This window comes from Nelusetta ayraudi, unplaced genomic scaffold (assembly GCF_046127955.1).
Source record: "Nelusetta ayraudi isolate G7.1 ecotype Tasmania unplaced genomic scaffold, CSIRO-AGI_Nayr_v1 ptg000023l, whole genome shotgun sequence".
Lineage (NCBI taxonomy): Eukaryota > Metazoa > Chordata > Actinopteri > Tetraodontiformes > Monacanthidae > Nelusetta > Nelusetta ayraudi.
Genome location: NW_027466073.1, coordinates 1615104 through 1633915, shown reverse-complemented (window position 1 = coordinate 1633915; position 18812 = coordinate 1615104). Strand labels below are relative to the sequence as shown.

At 42.3% G+C, this 18812-nt stretch overlaps 1 protein-coding gene across 1 annotated transcript; it reads left to right on the top strand.

The window, feature by feature from the left end:
- Positions 1-3727: 3727 nt before the first annotated feature.
- LOC142889650 (uncharacterized) lies at positions 3728-7673 on the top strand. Its single transcript, XM_076028441.1, has 4 exons — positions 3728-4391; positions 6134-6464; positions 6797-6972; positions 7152-7673. The coding sequence occupies exons 1-4, from the start codon at positions 3802-3804 to the stop codon at positions 7360-7362; spliced, it is 1308 nt and encodes a 435-aa protein (XP_075884556.1). The 5' UTR covers positions 3728-3801; the 3' UTR covers positions 7363-7673.
- Positions 7674-18812: the final 11139 nt, after the last annotated feature.

The following is an 18812-nucleotide window of genomic DNA, read 5'->3' as shown; positions in this document are numbered from 1 at the left end:
ATTTCCGGACTATAAAGCGAACCTGAATATAAGCCGCACCAGCTAAATGTAGGGGTAAAAACAAATGTGTACATATACGAGCCGCACTGGACTATAAGCCGCAGGTGTTTCCTCAGGAAACGGGTCTGCGGAACAGATCGGTTCAGCGGCTGCGAGCCTGCGACTCTGGACTCGCACCGCGGATCCTGTTTGCGGGGTCCCGCTGGTCACCTCGGTTAATTGGTATGGAGCGACGCACCGGAGCTCACAAAGACAGAGCGCGCTGAACCCACTGAACACACGTCAAACCGCTGTCACTTTTTCTTCATGCACACTGGAACCATTAAAGTCGCTTCATGAACACTGAACCCAGAAACCACCTGTCACTGTTCATCTTCCTCCTGCGCACTGAAACCGCTGCTCTCCGTGTCGCCGCTTGTCTCGTTTTTGCACTTCCTGCTAAAGCGCACCCGGGCGGGTGAAGTAAAATCCACAGAAAAGCCGCACCTTTGCATAAGCCGCATGGTTAAAAGCGTGGGGGAAAAGTACCGGCTTATAGTCTGGAAAATACGGTAACTATCATTTATTAATGTATTTGAACAAGAATTTTTATTGTTACAAGCACTTATTGAAACCTTTTATTGTGTTGCAATTTTCACGGTGTTCTTTGGTGCTGCATCAAGTTGTTTAAATAAACACACCTTATTAACATCAGTACAAAGCGCGGAATAACTAATTGACAAGCGGTAGTTACAGGCTCTGTGTTGAGTAAATTGAAATTATTGTAGGCGCTACATGCCAGTGTATCATTCATTGGTGCAAGCATCAGCTGTTTGTCGCCGGTGTGATCGCTATTTCTACTTTGCACCTGCCTGTGTAAAAATCACACCTCTTTAATTCACACATCTAGTTTCCCACAGTACTCTCCTGCTGTGCACTAGCCCATTTCCCGTGGCATGACTGCCGAAACCACCTCCGAACCATTTGTTTAACCAGTTGCCCTTCCAGGATCAAACTACCTTTGAACCTCTTACACACACTGACACACTGAGCCTGTCTCGGGTGCGTGTCCGGTGCTCCGTAATAAAACTGTCAGAAGACTCTGGATTCCTCTCGCAGATCTTAATTTTTTCCACCACACCGGTCACACATGTCACTGGGGGTTTGGGTAGAGGGACGCAGATTGAACGATTGAAGATATAGTCACCTGTGCACCACGGTGGCGGCATGGAGAGGGGGTGAGTTGGGAGCATGTATTTATTGTTGACCGTTAAGCTAACCCCATAACTGCTTTGCACTCCGACCACTTGCCTTGCCTTGTTTGTTTGTTTGTTTGTTTGTTTGTTTGTTTGTAGCTACAAATAATAAATAAATTATTATTTGCTTAGTTCTTTGGTCACATGGCTATCGTGGATGTAATTGTGGGAATAATATTTGACAAATGTATTGATCAGTGTCTAATAAGCCCATGAGGGCTGCACACCAATGATGGTGTTAGACGCTTAAACAGGTCAATCAATCAATCCATTAGTAGTATAATATAAAGATTTTGAGTTACCCTGCTGCACAAGGACACTTTTGTGCTTCAATATGTTTGCCTTCTGTCTCCAATTATCTCTCTGCAGAGGCTTTACTCACCACAGGAAACAAGTTGAGTTGCTATCACTTGTTTTTAAGACAATGTCATACTGTAATGCATGATGCAGGATACTGTCGTGGCAGAAATTAAGTCTTCCCTGAACAACCAATGTCTGACTTTCTAGTCTTTATTTGAGAATCTCAAAGGCAACCACTCTCACAGAGCATTCTGTAGAAATGGGAGCAAACATAGAAGAACTGTGCATCCTTTTGTACAGTTTTTTGGTTGTGTCCCATCTGAACATCTGCTGTTGTTTGTTTTTGCCTATAAAAAGATATGGTCAAGCAGAATCAGGTATGTGGAGTCAAAGCAATAAAACATGCATGGACATGCCAGGTATGCAACAGAAGCAACTCAAAATCCAACTTGAAGGCACTTTAAGGACTGAGGAGCAGTGCAAACATAATAAACATTACCTCTGGAATAGCAAAGAAAGCAGTCTTGCAGGACTCCTAGAGTTCATCAAGATTACTTGGTTTCATCTTCCAAGCCTCCTCTTTCATCTTATCCCATACATGCTTAATAATGTTCATGTCTGGTGACTGGGCTGGCCAGTCCTGGAGCACCTTGACCTTCTTTGCTTTCAGGAATTTTGATGTGGAGGCTGAAGTATGAGATGGAGCACCATCCTGCTGAAGAATTTGATTTGTGCTGTGGTTTGGAATGTAATGGGCATCAAAAATGTCTTGGTACTTCCAGCTGTTGATGTTGCCATCCACTCTGCAGATCTCTTGCACACCCCATACTGGATGTAACCCCAAACCATGATTTTTCCTCCACCAAACTTTACTGTTTTCTGGGAGAATCTTGGGTCCATGTGGATTCCAGTAGGTCTTCTGCAATGTTTAAGGCGATTGGAGTGCAGTTCAATAGATGATTCATCAGAAAAATCTACCTTTTGCCACTTTTCCCCTGTCCATCCTTTCTCCAAAGCTGTGGGCCTTGGCAAATGCAACACAATTTTTTAGTTGTCTTTGTTTAATGCTGGTTTTTGAGCACTAATGCCACCATGGAGACCACTCTGTGAGAGAATTTGATAAACTGTTCTTGCAGATACAGGGGTTTCTGTCGACCATTTCTCATGTAACTGTGCTGCAGTTGAAAAAGGGCTGGCCCTGGACTGTCGAAGCGACAAACGGTCCTCTCAAACAGTTGTCTTATGTGGTCTGCCTGACCTGGGATTTTCATGAACTACACCAGTTTCTTCAAATCTTTTTCTTATCCTCTCCACTTGATGTTTGGATACATTGAAGGTGTCTGCCACCTCAGCAGCAGACTTGGTCTTCAGGTTCTTGATGATCAGCACTTTAGTCTGTGTTTGAGTCTTTGGCATTGTTTGAGAGGCCAAGTTGCACTTCACATGAAGGTCTGGTGTGCTGGGGCTCTTTTTATACACACCTAGTGATGTGTTGATGACAGCATTTCTCATAGGTGAAGCTCTAATTTGTGATCGGTTGAATCATTTGAAGAACGACAAGACTTTTGTCGAAGCAAAATCTGACCTTTCTGCCCTAATTAAATGATAAAACTCAATGAATGAAACAAAACTTTATTTTGGTATGATAAACATAATCTAGAGGCCTTTGCCTTTCATATAAGCCATATCCGATTCCAATTGATCAAGTACAGGTAAAGTTATTATTTGTTGTTCCTACAACTTAGATAAGCGACAAGACTTTTCTCAAGGACTGTAGCCCTTGACAGGAGCAACTGCTTACTTGACATAGCAATAGTAACCAATGAGGATGGGAAAGAGAAAATGGTAAATGGTAAATACAGGTATTTTCATTTTAGTCAGAACAATATTGTTACCCAATATACACAAAATATTGCAGTAGATTTCTGCGAAAATAACCATTTGATTTAGTATTTGATTTGTTTGAGCAAGCCATCTACAGTGAAAATGAAGTGTTGCCTAAGGTCGGCGTGTTAAAAACATTTTATCCACTTATTGTTGACCCACTTTGAACAAGACCCTTACTATATGTATATATAAAATAACCGTTGTATGGGTAGGAAAACCAAACTAGATTTATTTATTTTCATAATAGCATCAAACGTATTCATGCATTATAAATGATGTCCAAAAAAAAAAGAAATCTGCACCTTTATTTTTTTGCACTCCCTGACTAACTGAATCCTCATTCTGCCCCAGGTTTGGACTCTACTTCCTCTGTGGCGGGATGGGTAAAGTCAGCATGAGTAGGAGATTCACTGTCTTCTGCATCATCTCAGGCATCGTCTTCCTACTGCTTCTGAGAATAGACAACTCGAAAAAGGCCATCCCGAAGCCCCATGGCCAGCCACGGCCGTCCTCGGTCACAAACTTGACCATCACCCCTCTGAATCACACAAAGCACTTTTTGGTGTCTGCCTTCATAGACCGCAGGTCCCCCAGCTTTGACCTGCGCATCATCGGCATATTTAAGACAGACTCAATTGAGTCCCTTTCCTGTCTCTTCTGGTGCAAAGGCCAAGTTTCAACCAGCAATTATACCAGAACGTTAGTGCACTCGGACACCTTTGGGTTCCCCTACGTGACTACAGACGTCATGTGTTCGATACCCAAGAACTGCGAGGCTACATACGTCACACTTGTGACTAAGAGGAACAGCACGGAAGGTGACGAACACACATGGCTCCCCATACGAAATATCGAAACCGGGGCAAACAAAGGGAAAATGTTGAAGCATAACTTCACCGTGTGCATCTCCACTATGTTTGACAACTACAACAACGTGCTTCAGTTCGCGCAGTCCCTGGAGATGTACAGGTAAGCATTTTGCCAAACGATTTCTAAAATTCAAACCTTGCAATACTGGAGCAACGGAGACACCTAACCAGCCAATAGTAGTAACACGGCAACAGTGTGAAACAGCTGCAAGGCGATCCAGGCTACACAACGACTAAGATGCCTGATTAATATTTTATCAAGCCTGTCAGTGAATTTCTCTGCTTATCAGAGGGGGAGCAGAGTGGACTTGTGGCCTCTGAGCCTTAATCGTCACAGTGCAATTCCATCAGGGGAGAGATGTGAAAAGTCTGATGGAGGAAAAGTTGTCAGATCTCTATTTGTCATTGAGAATGCCAGTGGAGCAGCTTTACGTTAATGATGATAATTATGATGATATATATATTTTTTTTTTAAAGACAAAAAACATGGAGAAGAACCTACACCTGGCAGTGTGGTCAGAAACCCAAAATTGGCAACAAGGGTTCAATGTAAAGTGCCCTGCATGACAACACAAAGGGTTAATTTGCATAGTTGTAGTTTTCTCATTTCAGGTGAGTTTACTGACAGTATGAATTTAATGACATTTTGGATTTGTTTTGCATGAGTCCTGTTGTGAACAGTTAAAAAGTGGCCTGGTCTGATGTATGTTTTTGAGGCTGTTTTTTGTGTGGTTAGCGGTAGTGTGAGGCAGCCTACTAATCTGTACCTTGAGGTTAAGAAAACAAAACAGCTGATACAGGCCTTAACAATTCTTACACACCCCCTTGAATGAACTTTTAAATGCATTCCAGATTGTTGCCGGACTTGTTGTTGCATGCCACCTGCATTCCCTGAAATTATACCAAATTTTTGAAGCGTGCCAATGTGAAATCAGAAGGTGGTATGGTGTACCAAATAGAACATTATATATTTTTTTCATTTTCACCGAGGGTCACATAAGCATTATACTCATGCATTTGCATCCATTTCAAAATGCTTACTTATATTTCAAGTTGGTTTCACTAACACATTGCATTAACCTTGTTCAAAAGTTTCTTTAAACTTGACAGACATTGCATGCATGGTTTTTCGACCTACTACCTACTTCTCTTCTTTATCTTTGTTTTATTAGGGATAGAAACGATTGATAATTGTGTGGAAAATTGCATTATTGCATGTTCATCACTTAAGTTCATTGAGTCAAGTCATTTTTATTTACATGGCACATTTACAAACGGCAAAGCTGCACCAAAGTGCTTGACAATAAAAGTGCATAGAGTGCATACACATTGACATCTATATGTATATATATATAAATAAATATATTATCCCATGTATTCATCTCTTGTCAGATCAAGGCTACAAAACAACTGACACGCTTTATTCATTAATAATAAATGAAGAATGTCTGAAACACCACTTGGACAAGCTAAATATTAACAACCACATATAAAAGATACACATGTGATGCTCATATGCAAAATTGTCCTTGGTAATTTGAATGGTTCAGGCTGGAGACTCCAATTTCTTGGTTTATTTTGACACTGTGCACAGTGATTGTGCCAATTACATGCACAGAAGTTTGCAACAAGCCTTTAACCAGAACAGACCTTTCTGAAATCACAACTTCTTCAAGGGGTTTCCTCAGGGTGCAAAATTCTCATTTTAAGTTGTTGTAAATGTTGGACATTATTCGGACAGAGAAAAAGGATTTGTTTTGTCGTATCTTATTGATCTATTTGTGTGGACCAGTTCTGCTTGACTTGGCACCATTGATGTGCTTTTCCTCTGCTTTGCCCCAGATTGCTCGGTGTGGACAGGGTGGTGGTCTACAACAATTCTTGTGGCCCGGAACTGGACCGCCTGCTGCGGGTTTACAGCGAAGAGGACTTTGTGGAGATGGTTCCTTGGCCCATCCAAGAGCACCTGGTTCCGTCGCACGGCTGGCAGCACTCTGTCAGCGGCGGGGACGTGCACTACTTCGGTCAGCAGGCCACCCTCAACGAGTGCATTTACAGGTCCATGACGCGCTCTCGCTACGTGCTATTGAACGACATCGACGAGATCTTAATGCCGTACCAACACGACAACCTGATGTCTCTGATGAACACGCTCCAAAAGCAGCACCCAAACGTAGGATATTTTTCCGCTTTGCTCCAGGGCTGGGCTGTGGTGGCAATGGGCATTTCTAACATTTAAAAAAAAAAAAATGTATTATTACTTACTTAACAGCAAGCATGAAATGAATTACCTTTTGTGTAGCTTTAGTGGTTCACCACACATTGTGTTTTCCATTTCCAGTTAATAATCATGTTTGATAATTGTGATCCAACTGCCATTTACATCATCTATGTTATGGTTTCTATACTGTCGTTGTCAAGCCCTGGCTCATTGACACTGAGACCACCGGTATCAGCGTCTATTGGCCATTTTGAGCATCTCTTTGTATCGTCCTTGTGTCATAGGTCGGGGTGTTCATGATTGAGAACCGTGTATTCCCAAATAATCATTTTGAGCCCAGCAAGAAGTTCCACTTGTCTCAATGGAATGATGTGCCTGGAGTTAATATCCTGGAGCACATTTACAAGGAGACACCGGACAGAAATGTTTACCACCTACACAAGCTGATTCTGCAACCAAAGTAGGTGGAAAGGTGAAGGTTATAGTAGAGTAGTAGTTCTTGAAGTAATTAATCAAGCTAGGCTGCTTGACTGAACCCCATAATAATAACAAAAGACATTTCAATATTTTGTGTATAATCTCAGACCTTCATAATACATGTAAGAACTTCACATACGCTCTGCTCTTTGTGCGTCACAGGATGGTGGAGCAAACCTCGATTCATAATGTGCTGAAGAACTTTGGGGAACGTTACATAGTTGCACCCGAGGTCTGCCAGAACATTCATGTACGCGCGGGCCAGCGGAAGGAACCGGTGGAGCGCAAAGTAGACAAGCGACTGTGGGACTTCAGTGAAAGACTGATTCCCAATGTGGACAAGAGGCTCAAGCGTGCCGGACTGCTGGGCTGAATGAAGCATAGCTGATGAATGACGCGGACGATCTGGTGGAAACGATTGTTGATCAGGTGAATTTTCAAGTCGATGAATGTGCAGGTTCACTCACAGGGCCAGTAAGTTGCTTAAATCCACACAGGTCCTGTTGGGCATTTTGTTCAGTCATAGTCCATTTTTCTACAGCGTTGTCATATTTTGTGCAGCTTGTCCCCCTACTGGCCATATGTTGGAATAAATGCCTTGTTTGTGTTTTAATGTGCCTCTTATTCATTAAGTTTTCTCTTCAGAAGTGGTTTGGGAGCAATGGGCTCCCTGCTGAAAAAGTGTTATTAGGGACTCAGCCCGTGGAAGACCAGTTTGAACTGGTCTTTCGCATGGGCGAAAGACCATATTGTTTCTGCTTCATTTCTTTTTAGTATTATTATTATTATTATTATTATTATTATTATTATTATTATTATTATTATTATTATTATTAGGGACTGAGCCCGCGGAAGACCAGTTCGAAACAAACTGGTCTTTCGCAAGGGCACTGACATTTTGATCCCCTTCCCATATAGCATCCACCATAAAAACTTCCATGCAGGTCAGACCTGCTGAAAAATTTATTAATTTGAAGAAAAATTTCAAATTGGCTCTATCGCGCCATCTACAGAAGCCAAAAAGCAAAAACTGCTATAAAATATTTAAGGCAGGTCATAGAGACATGCGACCAAGACCCACATGTTAAGTCAATTCATACCTAATTTTTATCAAGGTACTCCCATCCTAGCCAATTAGGAAATTCCCATTATGCAAAATTATCCCACTGTGCTAATTGTCATGGGTTAACAGAACTCATACGTTATCAGACATGTATGCCCAACATCTATGGCAGCAAATACAGGCTGATTTGGGCATACAATACAAGAAGGTAAAAACTACAGACATTTTATAAGAGTATATAAAAAGGAAAACAATAAGAAAACTCAACCTTGAAATGGAGAAAAAACAAAAAACAAAAGAAACTTGAATTAGAGCTGAGTCATGCTTTCAATGCACACTTTATGCTGACTGGAACAAAAATGTACTAATAATTATTCTCCTTTCCTCTCCCAGCTCCAAGACCATGACACATCTTAAAATAAATAAAGGACAATTGAATTATGATGGTGTCTGTTTGTTTCATGTATGCACCTTTTGACCTAAAAAGAGATGAAAGTTTTTTTTATCTGTAATCCTACCTTGGTGCTATGATTGGTTGGAAGTTGAAACTGTGTCATCATTCATAAAGTTAGAAGAAATGCACTTAATGTACCATGAAATGCAACTTCTCAGAAATATTAAAACACTTTATAATAAAACGTGATAAGAGGGAACAGTTGAAATATCTCTTCTTTAAGGTAGTAGATATCATAACATTGAATTGAGAAAAAAAAAGTACAGTGATAATAAACTCACGATTTGCAGCTTGTGAGGTGTAAATAGAAACCTCAATAAATGTGGCAAGACGCAAAGGGCCTGGGCAGGCTTCAAACCCCAGACTCCCAGGTGATACTCATGCACACTAACCATTCGGCCAAAGAGATCTTCCCTTGGCCAAGTAGCCATGGTGCATGATCAATTATTGGAGGCATAGTGACAGGACCGTCAACTGTCACAAAAAAGAACCTCATGTTACTCTTTGATGTGTATTCATGTTTATATGGGATGTGTATTTTTATATATGATGTGTGGTAAAGTATAAGTTATGTAACAAATTATCAAATGATTGCAACATTATCTCAACTAATTTCTCGAAAATGATTGAAATTAAATGATTCCAAAAGTTGAAATGATATAATTAAATTATTCCAAACGTTGAAATAATGCCAGTGGGTCTAGTTGAATGTGATAACAATGTGCAGTGTTGAGTGGAATAACTATTGGTTTCCGTTCGTGGTGATTGTTTACTGAAATACAGGGTGAGATTAAATAGATCCTAGAATTTAGCCTGGTCTGGAGCAGGTTCACTCCACGGAATAAATCTCCATGGTAACTTATTCCACAACACGTTTCTCTTCCACCTATCCTACTTTTGTGCAACCGGATCACGGATAAATTCATCCAGGATGACCAACATATCCCGGCTTAATCCCTTATCCTAGTTTCGTGGAACGGGCCCCTGGAGGGTGAATCCAGTTCTGATTACAAACAGTATCAGGATCTGAAGTGGACACCAGTTCACAGGTGTGCTCCTCCTGCTCCTCCTCTGCAGGACCACCAGGGCGCGATGATGAGACCACTCGTCTGTTTCATCATGTTATTGTGCTCCAAGTAAAAAGATTCAACATGAACACCAAGAGGATGCGCATGCGTGGGTGCGCACGTGTGTGCTTGCGTGCGACAGACCTGTGCTGGTTTCCATGGTGACTCGGGACAACAATCACAGAGAAAAGAACAACAACAGCTAAACAAACAAGTTTGTGATGCGAAAATGAGACATCAGCTCCAGGTTGAAGAAGAAGTGTTGCTCTGCTAGTGTTGAGGCTGGAGGTGGTGATGAACAGTGAGGGTTGCTCTGCCAGTGTTGAGGCTGGAGGTGGAGATGAAGGGTGTGTGTTGCTCTGCCAGTGTTGAGGCTGGTGGTGGAGATGAAGTGTGTGTGTTGCTCTGCCAGTGTTGAGGCTGGAGGTGGAGATGAAGGGTGTGTGTTGCTCTGCCGGTGTTGAGGCTGGAGGTGGAGATGAACAGTGAGGGTTGCTCTGCCAGTGTTGAGGCTGGAGGTGGAGATGAAGGGTGTGTGTTGCTCTGCCAGTGTTGAGGCTGGAGGTGGAAATGAAGGGTGTGTGTTGCTCTGCCAGTGTTGAGGCTAGAGGTGGAGATGAAGGGTGTGTGTTGCTCTGCCAGTGTTGAGGCTAGAGGTGGAGATGAAGGGTGTGTGTTGCTCTGCCGGTGTTGAGGCTGGAGGTGGAGATGAAGGGTGTGTGTTGCTCTGCCAGTGTTGAGGCTAGAGGTGGAGATGAAGGGTGTGTGTTGCTCTGCCAGTGTTGAGGCTGGAGGTGGAGATGAACAGTGAGGGTTGCTCTGCCAGTGTTGAGGCTGGAGGTGGAGATGAAGGGTGTGTGTTGCTCTGCCGGTGTTGAGGCTGGAGGTGGAGATGAAGGGTGTGTGTTGCTCTGCCGGTGTTGAGGCTGGAGGTGGAGATGAAGGGTGTGTGTTGCTCTGCCAGTGTTGAGGCTGGAGGTGGAGATGAACAGTGAGGGTTGCTCTGCCAGTGTTGAGGCTGGAGGTGGAGATGAAGGGTGTGTGTTGCTCTGCCAGTGTTGAGGCTGGAGGTGGAGATGAAGGGTGTGTGTTGCTCTGCCGGTGTTGAGGCTGGAGGTGGAGATGAAGGGTGTGTGTTGCTCTGCCAGTGTTGAGGCTGGAGGTGGAGATGCACTTTGTCCTGTATTTCGGGGACATCAACCCCCCCCCTCCCTGTCCCGTAATGAACTGATACATGATGCACTTTGTCCCGTATTTCGGGGACATCGACCCCCCCCTCCCCACCCCTCCCTGTCCCGTAATGAACTGATACGTGATGCACTTTGTCCCCTATTTCGGGCACATCGAAACTCTAGGAGTTGGCAACCATAGACACAACACATTTTTTGACATAGAAAAAAATACCTCGCCACAAAACCAACTAACCAAAAACACGAGTAAAATACACCTTTTTTTTAGCCTATTGATGACAACACAGTCTTTGCATTTATTTCTACTCACTCAGTGGGAAACCTGTTTAGATGCAAACAGGCTCACATCCCCATGAAAGCACAGTCACTCCATAATGGAAGGTTTTGGTGTTTTTTGAAACAATGAAGTAAAATTGCATAATTTTTTACACCACAACTGGCATTCTTATCTCACGGTACACTAGTGGGCCACGGCAGAGTGGTTGAAAAACACTGGACTAAGCTACTGGTCAAGACAAACACATTGAAGTGCCAGAAAATATTATTATTATTATTATCATCATCATCATGGTACCAATAAACTATTTTTATGATTTATTTCGGTACAGATCAACTGAGGCCCTTTTTTTTTTAATTGGAAAATAAACATTCCTCTCCTCTTCGCATAGATGAAACATTTATCTTTTTTTGTTATTTTGACCATTTGTCATTTTCTGCAAATAAATGCTAGAAATGACAATATTTTTGTTTGGAATTTTGGAGAAATGTTGTCAATAGTTTAAACAATGAAACAAAAGTGTTACTCAAACACATGTCTATAAATTGTAAAATCAGGAAAACTGATAATTTTGCAGTGGTCTTTTTTTTTTTTTTTTCCAGAACTGTATATATATACACATACAGTATATATATAAAATTTCCGTTACATAATTCTGGTATGAATTGAAATTATGTTAGTCTACATAAACCAGATGTTCTAGAACTTTCCCACCGCGCCCACCCTACCCCCATTATTATCATAAGGGGGGTGGAACTCATCTTAAGTTGTGCAGACATTCTTGTCTAATGATAAATAATTTAGTGACTTCAGTGATGGTTTCAGCGTCTTCATTTTCTCTGCTAGGACAGTGTGTTGATACAATTTTAACGTCTTTCGTATTGATTTTAACTATGTCACCCTCACCTCAACCTTTGCTGCCTTTTATCAGTTTGTGGACTGTCCAGCCTGTTAAAACAGTACTATTGACTTGCTGTATGCCAACATTAAGGGTGCATATACAGCATCCCTTCTTCCACCTTTGGGAAAGTCAGACCACAACGAAGTTAACATCTTCTTCAACCGGTTTGACTCTACAACTGCCTCCTCTCCCACTCAACTCACTGCACCAGCTCTCCCATCCTGCCCATCCCTGTCTGCTCCATCTCCTTTGTCCTCCTCTGATCCTCCTTTATCCCCCATTTCCATCATCACAGACCAGGTCCGACAGGAGCTCGGTAGACTCCACCCCAAGAAGGCAGCTGGCCCAGATGGACTGAGTGGACCCTAAAGGCCTGTGCTGCAGAGTTCGCTGGGCCTCTACAGCACATTTTCAAACTGAGCCTTTACCTGGGGAGGGTCCCAACTCGACTACAGACCGGTGGTCCTCACATCCCATCATATCAAGACACTGGAGCAGCTGATTCTGCACAACATAACACCTCAGGTGCAGCTGGCCCAGGACCCACTTTTGTTGGGCTACCGGAAGAATGTGGAAGTTGAGGACACTGTGCTATATCTCCTGCATCATGCCCTCACACACTTCGACAGGGAAAGCGGCGCTGTGAGAATTCTTTTAATACATTTCTCCAGTGCCTTCAACACCATACAGCCTGCCTGAAGGAAAAACCCCACCAAGATCATATCAAAAATCAAATCAATCATATATAAGCCATTGTATAATATAATGAAACAGTTTATAGTCATGTGTTTACCATAAGCAGTAGGCTGTATAATCGGCTGTGGAAACAAGGTGACCTATTGATCTCCACAGTTGTCAGGTTAACAAGGTGGTTAGCTCAGTAGGCTAAGCCTCTGACTGTGCTTGTAGGAGATGCATGTGGGTTTGAATCCCAGTTGGTACCAGAAGACCAGTTTTTACTATACATATTTTTTTACTTTATACTGTAGTATGTTGTTTTGTTTTGTTTTCCTGATTTTCGGACATGTTGAGATTTTGCTTGGAATCGGTCCGCAACCAAAGGACACTGTTTTTGACTGTTCATGTATCTTACGAAATGTATTTTTCCTTTGAAAACATAACATATAGTATGTCGAGTTAATTTGATAAACACTTTTAAAAAGGTTTATTGATTTGGGAGAATTGGTATAAAGAAAAGGTTGGTTAGTTAAATTTACATTGAGTTACAGTTACATGATCACACTGTGAAGTATTTGAATGTGTTTTTTTTCCTTTCTTGAACGAATATGCTTTGCGACAGCAGTAGAAGAAGCAGCCACAGCATGATTGCGATTGTCGAGACAGGTGCTGACTCCTGACGTGTCTGTGTTACTGTTCCATAAACCAAACATTAATGTGCTGCACAAAGAATTGGTCAGGCGCCATTCTTTAACGTGTAACACAGGCAGTTCAGTTCATAAGACGACTGACTGCATCACAAGGTTGTGGGTTCACAATAGTCTCAAGTCTCACAATAGATTGAGATCCATTTCTGAAGTTCAAAGGCCCAAAAACGAAGGATAAATGTGCCAGTTGGATGAGTGAGCTATCTGGCCACTGGCAAAACCCTTCTGATGGCCTTCTGGTCCTTTGGAAGTCTTGGTTTGCATCGATCCACTCTGTGGATATACTATATATAGTATGTTGTCTTTTCCGAGTTTCAAACATGTTGAGATTTTGCTTGGAACGGGTAGGTCTCATGCTACGCTATGATATAACGTTGGTTTCAATGCAATTCGGGCAAAATAAAGTGTTTATTGTGATTTTTCTTTCCTGGTGGGAAAAGAAAATCATACTATAGTATAGTGTGTCAAGTTTTCAGAATTTGGGACATATTGAGATTTTATTGGAATTGCTCCGTGTCGTGCTAAGCTATGATACTGTAGGTCATTGGTTTCAAATTACTTTTCTGTACTTGAGGGGAAAAGAAATTGGCAAACTACAGTATGCTGATTTTCTATGTATGTATTGTATCAGTCAGTGGAAAGACTCTCTGTGGTCTCGTTAAAGAGACAACAGGAAGTGTTGGAGCAGAAAGTTTACAGTGTTTATTTTTGTCATTATTTTATTTTTAGATGGGACTGTGTGTTCATGAACCTTCTTCGTGTGACTGATCCAGTCTCACATTGATTGACATTTTTTGTCAAACTGTTTTGAGGTAAAATAGATAAACAAAAAACTTTTGGAGCAAAAAAAAAAAAAAATCTGCTCCTTTTTGCTTTTGTTTTTTTTTTTAAAGTGAAATAAGTCAACCCTGCAACACATTGTACGCTGTATCATTCCACACGAAAAAATAAATTATTTCTTACCAATGAATCTAGATTTTACCCACTTTTTATGAACATTATTAAAGAAAACAGTTCATTTCTCTGATTTGTTCCACAACTTTCTCAACACTTTAACTTTTACTTTTAAAAAATACACATCGAAGTCGAGGGATGACAAAAGAAATTGCACTAATGTTGCATTCAATACCAGTAGGTGGCAGTAGACCCTAAGACTTGGCATCATCTTCCTCGGTGGAAGAGGTCACACCCTCAGCAAATCAAGAAGAAAAAAAAACAAAGTCCAACATGTAGCGGCTGAGTGAAGGAGGTATAGTCTCTGTCTAGGTCTGAGTTGACCTGTACCAAAATAAATAATAAAAATAGCTTATTGGTACCATGAAGATGATGATGATGATAATAATAATCTTTTCTGGCACTTCAGTGTGTTTGTCTTGACCAGTAGTTTAGTCCAGTGTTGTTCAACCACTGTGCTGTGGCCTACTAGTGTACCGTGAGATAATAATGTCAGGTGTAAAAAAATATGCAATTCCACTTCATTGGTCCAAAAGGCACCAAAACATTCCATTGTGGAGTGACTGTAGGGTTGCCAACCGTGCCGTATTGGCCGGGATGCCCCATATTTGAGCCAAAAGAGGCGCATCCCGTACGGGACGTTGTTTGTCCTGGCCTCCCGGGTAAAGGGAACGTGTACAGATTTTTTCGTTTGGTTCGCCCTGCAGGGTGTGTCTGTCTGCTTGCCTTGGTGTTTGTGTGCTGTATGCGAAGGGCGGCGGCACGCATGTCAGTCTGTTTACTTTGTTCCCTCGTGCGGAACAATGAGCGCTGCTGCTGGAAGTCATGAAAATGAAAGCGAAGATGAGGAGGATGTGGTCCTGGGCCCCGGCCCTTCAAAAAGAAAAGAGTTGTGTCTCACAACAAAAGGTGGGAAGAAAAACACAGTTTGGTTAAGCCTGTGAGTAGTGTAGGAGGGAGTTTTCAATAAGTCATGGTGGAGAATACGACCTGAATGCCAATGTCAATTCTGGCAAGTATAACTCTGTTTACCAGTTATTACAGAGCAACAACAGTCGCATTTTGAAAGCAAATTGCCCAGCCCACGTTGCTCACAATGCCTGTAAATATGCATGCGACCAGCTGTCAGTGGACTTAGAGACAATTGTCTTAAAGGTGTATAATCACTTCCCAGTGTCAGCTTCCCGGCGAGAGGAACTGCGTGGCTTTTTCAACTTTGTGGACATTGAGTGGAGAGAGATTCTGCGTCACGTCTGCACGAGATGGCTGTCATTGTATCCAGCTGTTGTACGTCTCCGACAGAGCTGGCCAGTAATAACAGCATATTTCAGGTCACTCGGCGAGGCCTGCCCTGTTGCTCTTAGAAAGACATTTGTGGATGTGGTATTTGAATAGAAAAAGCACAGCAAAGTGATGAGGTTTACATGATGAACAGTGTCCTGCTGTTCAGGGTGTTGTACCAGGTATTGCGTCTAGAGAGAGGGTGTGATGTTTTTTGATCGGACGAGTGGAAATACGATTGGCTGTTTGTTAGTTCACGTGCCTGCTTACAAATAAACGGCTGTTGCCAGCTATCCTACCAAGTAGTAGTTTTTCATCACCTTTCCCACACAGTCTGACGACACAACAGACTTTTGTCGATGAGGATGGGATTTCCTGTCGTTGAAAAGAGTTTTTTTCAGTAAAACTCCATCGAGACGAGTGGACGCATAGCGAAAATGGCGGCCGTGTTTGGGAAAAGCGAAGACCTTCACTTTGACGAAAACGAAGAAGGTTTCGAGGCCTATGTGGAAAGGTTATAACAGTTCTTCGTGGCAAATGGACTAACCATGGGTGAGGAAAAATTCAAAGCAGTATTCCTCACAGTGGTGGGTAAAATGACCCACGTGTTGCTCATGGGCTTGTGTGCACCAAAAAAGCCGTCCGAAAAGAAACTTCTGGAGCTAATTGAGCTATTGCGAGCTCACTTTGTGCCAAAGACAAACTTAATTGCTGAGAGATACAAGTTTAATACAAGAAACCAGAGAGAAGACAAATCCATCAGTGAGTACATGGCTAGCTTGAGGAAGCTAGCGGCGTCGTGCCACTTTGGAACTTTTCTAGAAGACGCTCTCAGAGACAGGTTCGTGTGTGGAGTTAAAAGTGCAGAGCTCCGGGTTCGCATGCTGACTGCCGCTCACTCAAAAGACTTGACGTTGTCTGCAGCTTATGATATGGGACTGGCACATGAGGTAACGAAGCAAAATGCACAGCAGTGGTCGCGCAAAACGTTCAAGGCTAACGCCATTACAAAAGGGGCAATGTCAAAAAAGGAAGAACGAGATAAGCCGTGCTACAGATGCACCGGTAAATGGCACGCGCCGGATGAGTGCCGCTTCAAAGAGGTTGATTGCCGGGTGTGTAAGAAGACAGGACACATCGTCATGGTCTGCAGATCCCAACAAGAGGGGAGAAAAAATGAACTGACCAACTGGACCAAACACCTGGAGGCTGCAGCCCAAGCGGATGACTGCGAACGGGATTAAGTCAACGTAACGTCGGCTGGAGAGTCCAGCTCGCACGACGATGCGTCTGGTGACGCCGCTTCACAAGAGAGGGAAACGACATCATTGCCAATCGTGCTGGAACAACGGAAAGCCGGGACAGCAAAGACTACACCAGAGACTGGCTTTATCACACAGTACTGGGAAGGTAATGTCAGTGAGGTAGAACTGTTTTCAGTAAAGACTGAAAATAAGGACATTGTATCTGAAGCAGGTACAGAGATTGTAAAGCCATATTATGTGTGTGTAAGGGTAAATGAGAAACGGTTAAAAATGGAAATAGACACAGGTGCAGCCATATCTGTGATTTCGGAAAACCTGTACAAACGAAGGTTTAAGAAAGAAAAACTAATGCCTTCAAATTGTGTGCTGATAACATACAGTGAGCAGTCACGCAGATTGATGGGGAACATTTCTGTTAAAGTCAAGTGTAATGGCAACAAACGCATGCTTCCCCTTCTTGCATTGTTGGGAAGAGACTGGATTGACCAGCCAAAGCTAGATCGGTCACTTGTAAACAAAGTAGCACCTGATGACTTTGATGCCCTATGTGAAAAATACTCAGAGGTATTTCAGCCCAATCTCAGAAAAGTGACAGGCATTAAAGCTAAACTACAGGTGGTGTCAGGGGCAGTTCCCAAGTTTGGTAAGGTGTCAATCAACCCTTGGCTTGAGGTAGATCAGTATCCCATACCGAAACCCCAAGACTTGTTCACAAAACTGGCAGGAGGAAAGAAATTTACCAAGCTTGATTTGTTACAAGCTTAACAACAAGTAGAGCTGGATGAAGGTTCTAAACAGTACTTGACTATAAATACACACAAAGGGCTCTACCAAGTGAACAGGCTTCCTTATGTTGTAGCCAGTGCACCTGCTATATTTCAAAAATGAATGGATCAAGTTTTGCAGGGCATAGATGGTGTCATTTGTTATTTAGATGACATACTGATCACAGGACTGAACACTGAAACTCACATGAAACACCTGGAAGAGGTTTTAAAAAGACTAAAAAGCCACAACCTCAGGGTTAACAAAGGAAAATGCACTTTCTTTCAACATAGCGTGTCTTATTTAGGACATGTCATTGATGCAGAGGGGATCCATCCTATGCAAGAGAAATATGATGCCATTTCTAAAGCAGCCATTCCTAATACAGTTACAAAACTAAAATCATTCTTGTCACTGCTAAGTTATTATGGGAAGTTCATTCAAAACCTTTCTACTCTGATCACACCTATGACAGAGCTGTTACAAAAAGACAAAAAGTGGGAGTGGTCTTCGTCATGTCAGAAGTCATTTGAAGAAGCTAAAAAGAAACTTCTTTCTCACCGAGTCCTTGTGCATTACAATCCAGAGCTGCCACTTATACTCGCTTGTGATGCTTCACCAGTAGGTTAAGGTTCAAGGGTCCAGGTTCACACGAAATGCCTGATGGTAGTGAAAAACCAGTCGCTTTTGCTTCTCGTATGCTTACCAAAGCTGAGAAAAACTACTCTCAAATTGAAAAAGAAGCATTAGGCCAAGTTTTTGGAGTGATGAAGTTTCATGGGTATTTATTTGGTCGTAAGTTTACATTGATAACTGATCACAAACCACTACTGAAGATCCTAGGTCCTAAAACAGGAGTTCCACCATTAGCAGCAGTGAGGATGCAATGATGGGCCCTGATATTAGCTGCATATGAGATACAGTATAAACCATCTGAACAACATGGAAATGCGGACACATTATCCAGACTTCTAGTAGTCGATGACACTTTTCCCAGGTCAAATCCTGTATTCAGAGTGTCTTATTTAGACAGTCTGCCCTTGGCCACAAAAGATGTTGCTCAAGAAACACACAGACAGATCCAGTACTGGCTAAAGTCAAACATCATATTTTGTCAGGCTGGCCAAAACATGTTCCTGATGAGACATGATGTTCCTGATTACAACCATATGTAAGACGCAAATTTGAACTCACAATGGAAAATGACTGTGTACATTGGGG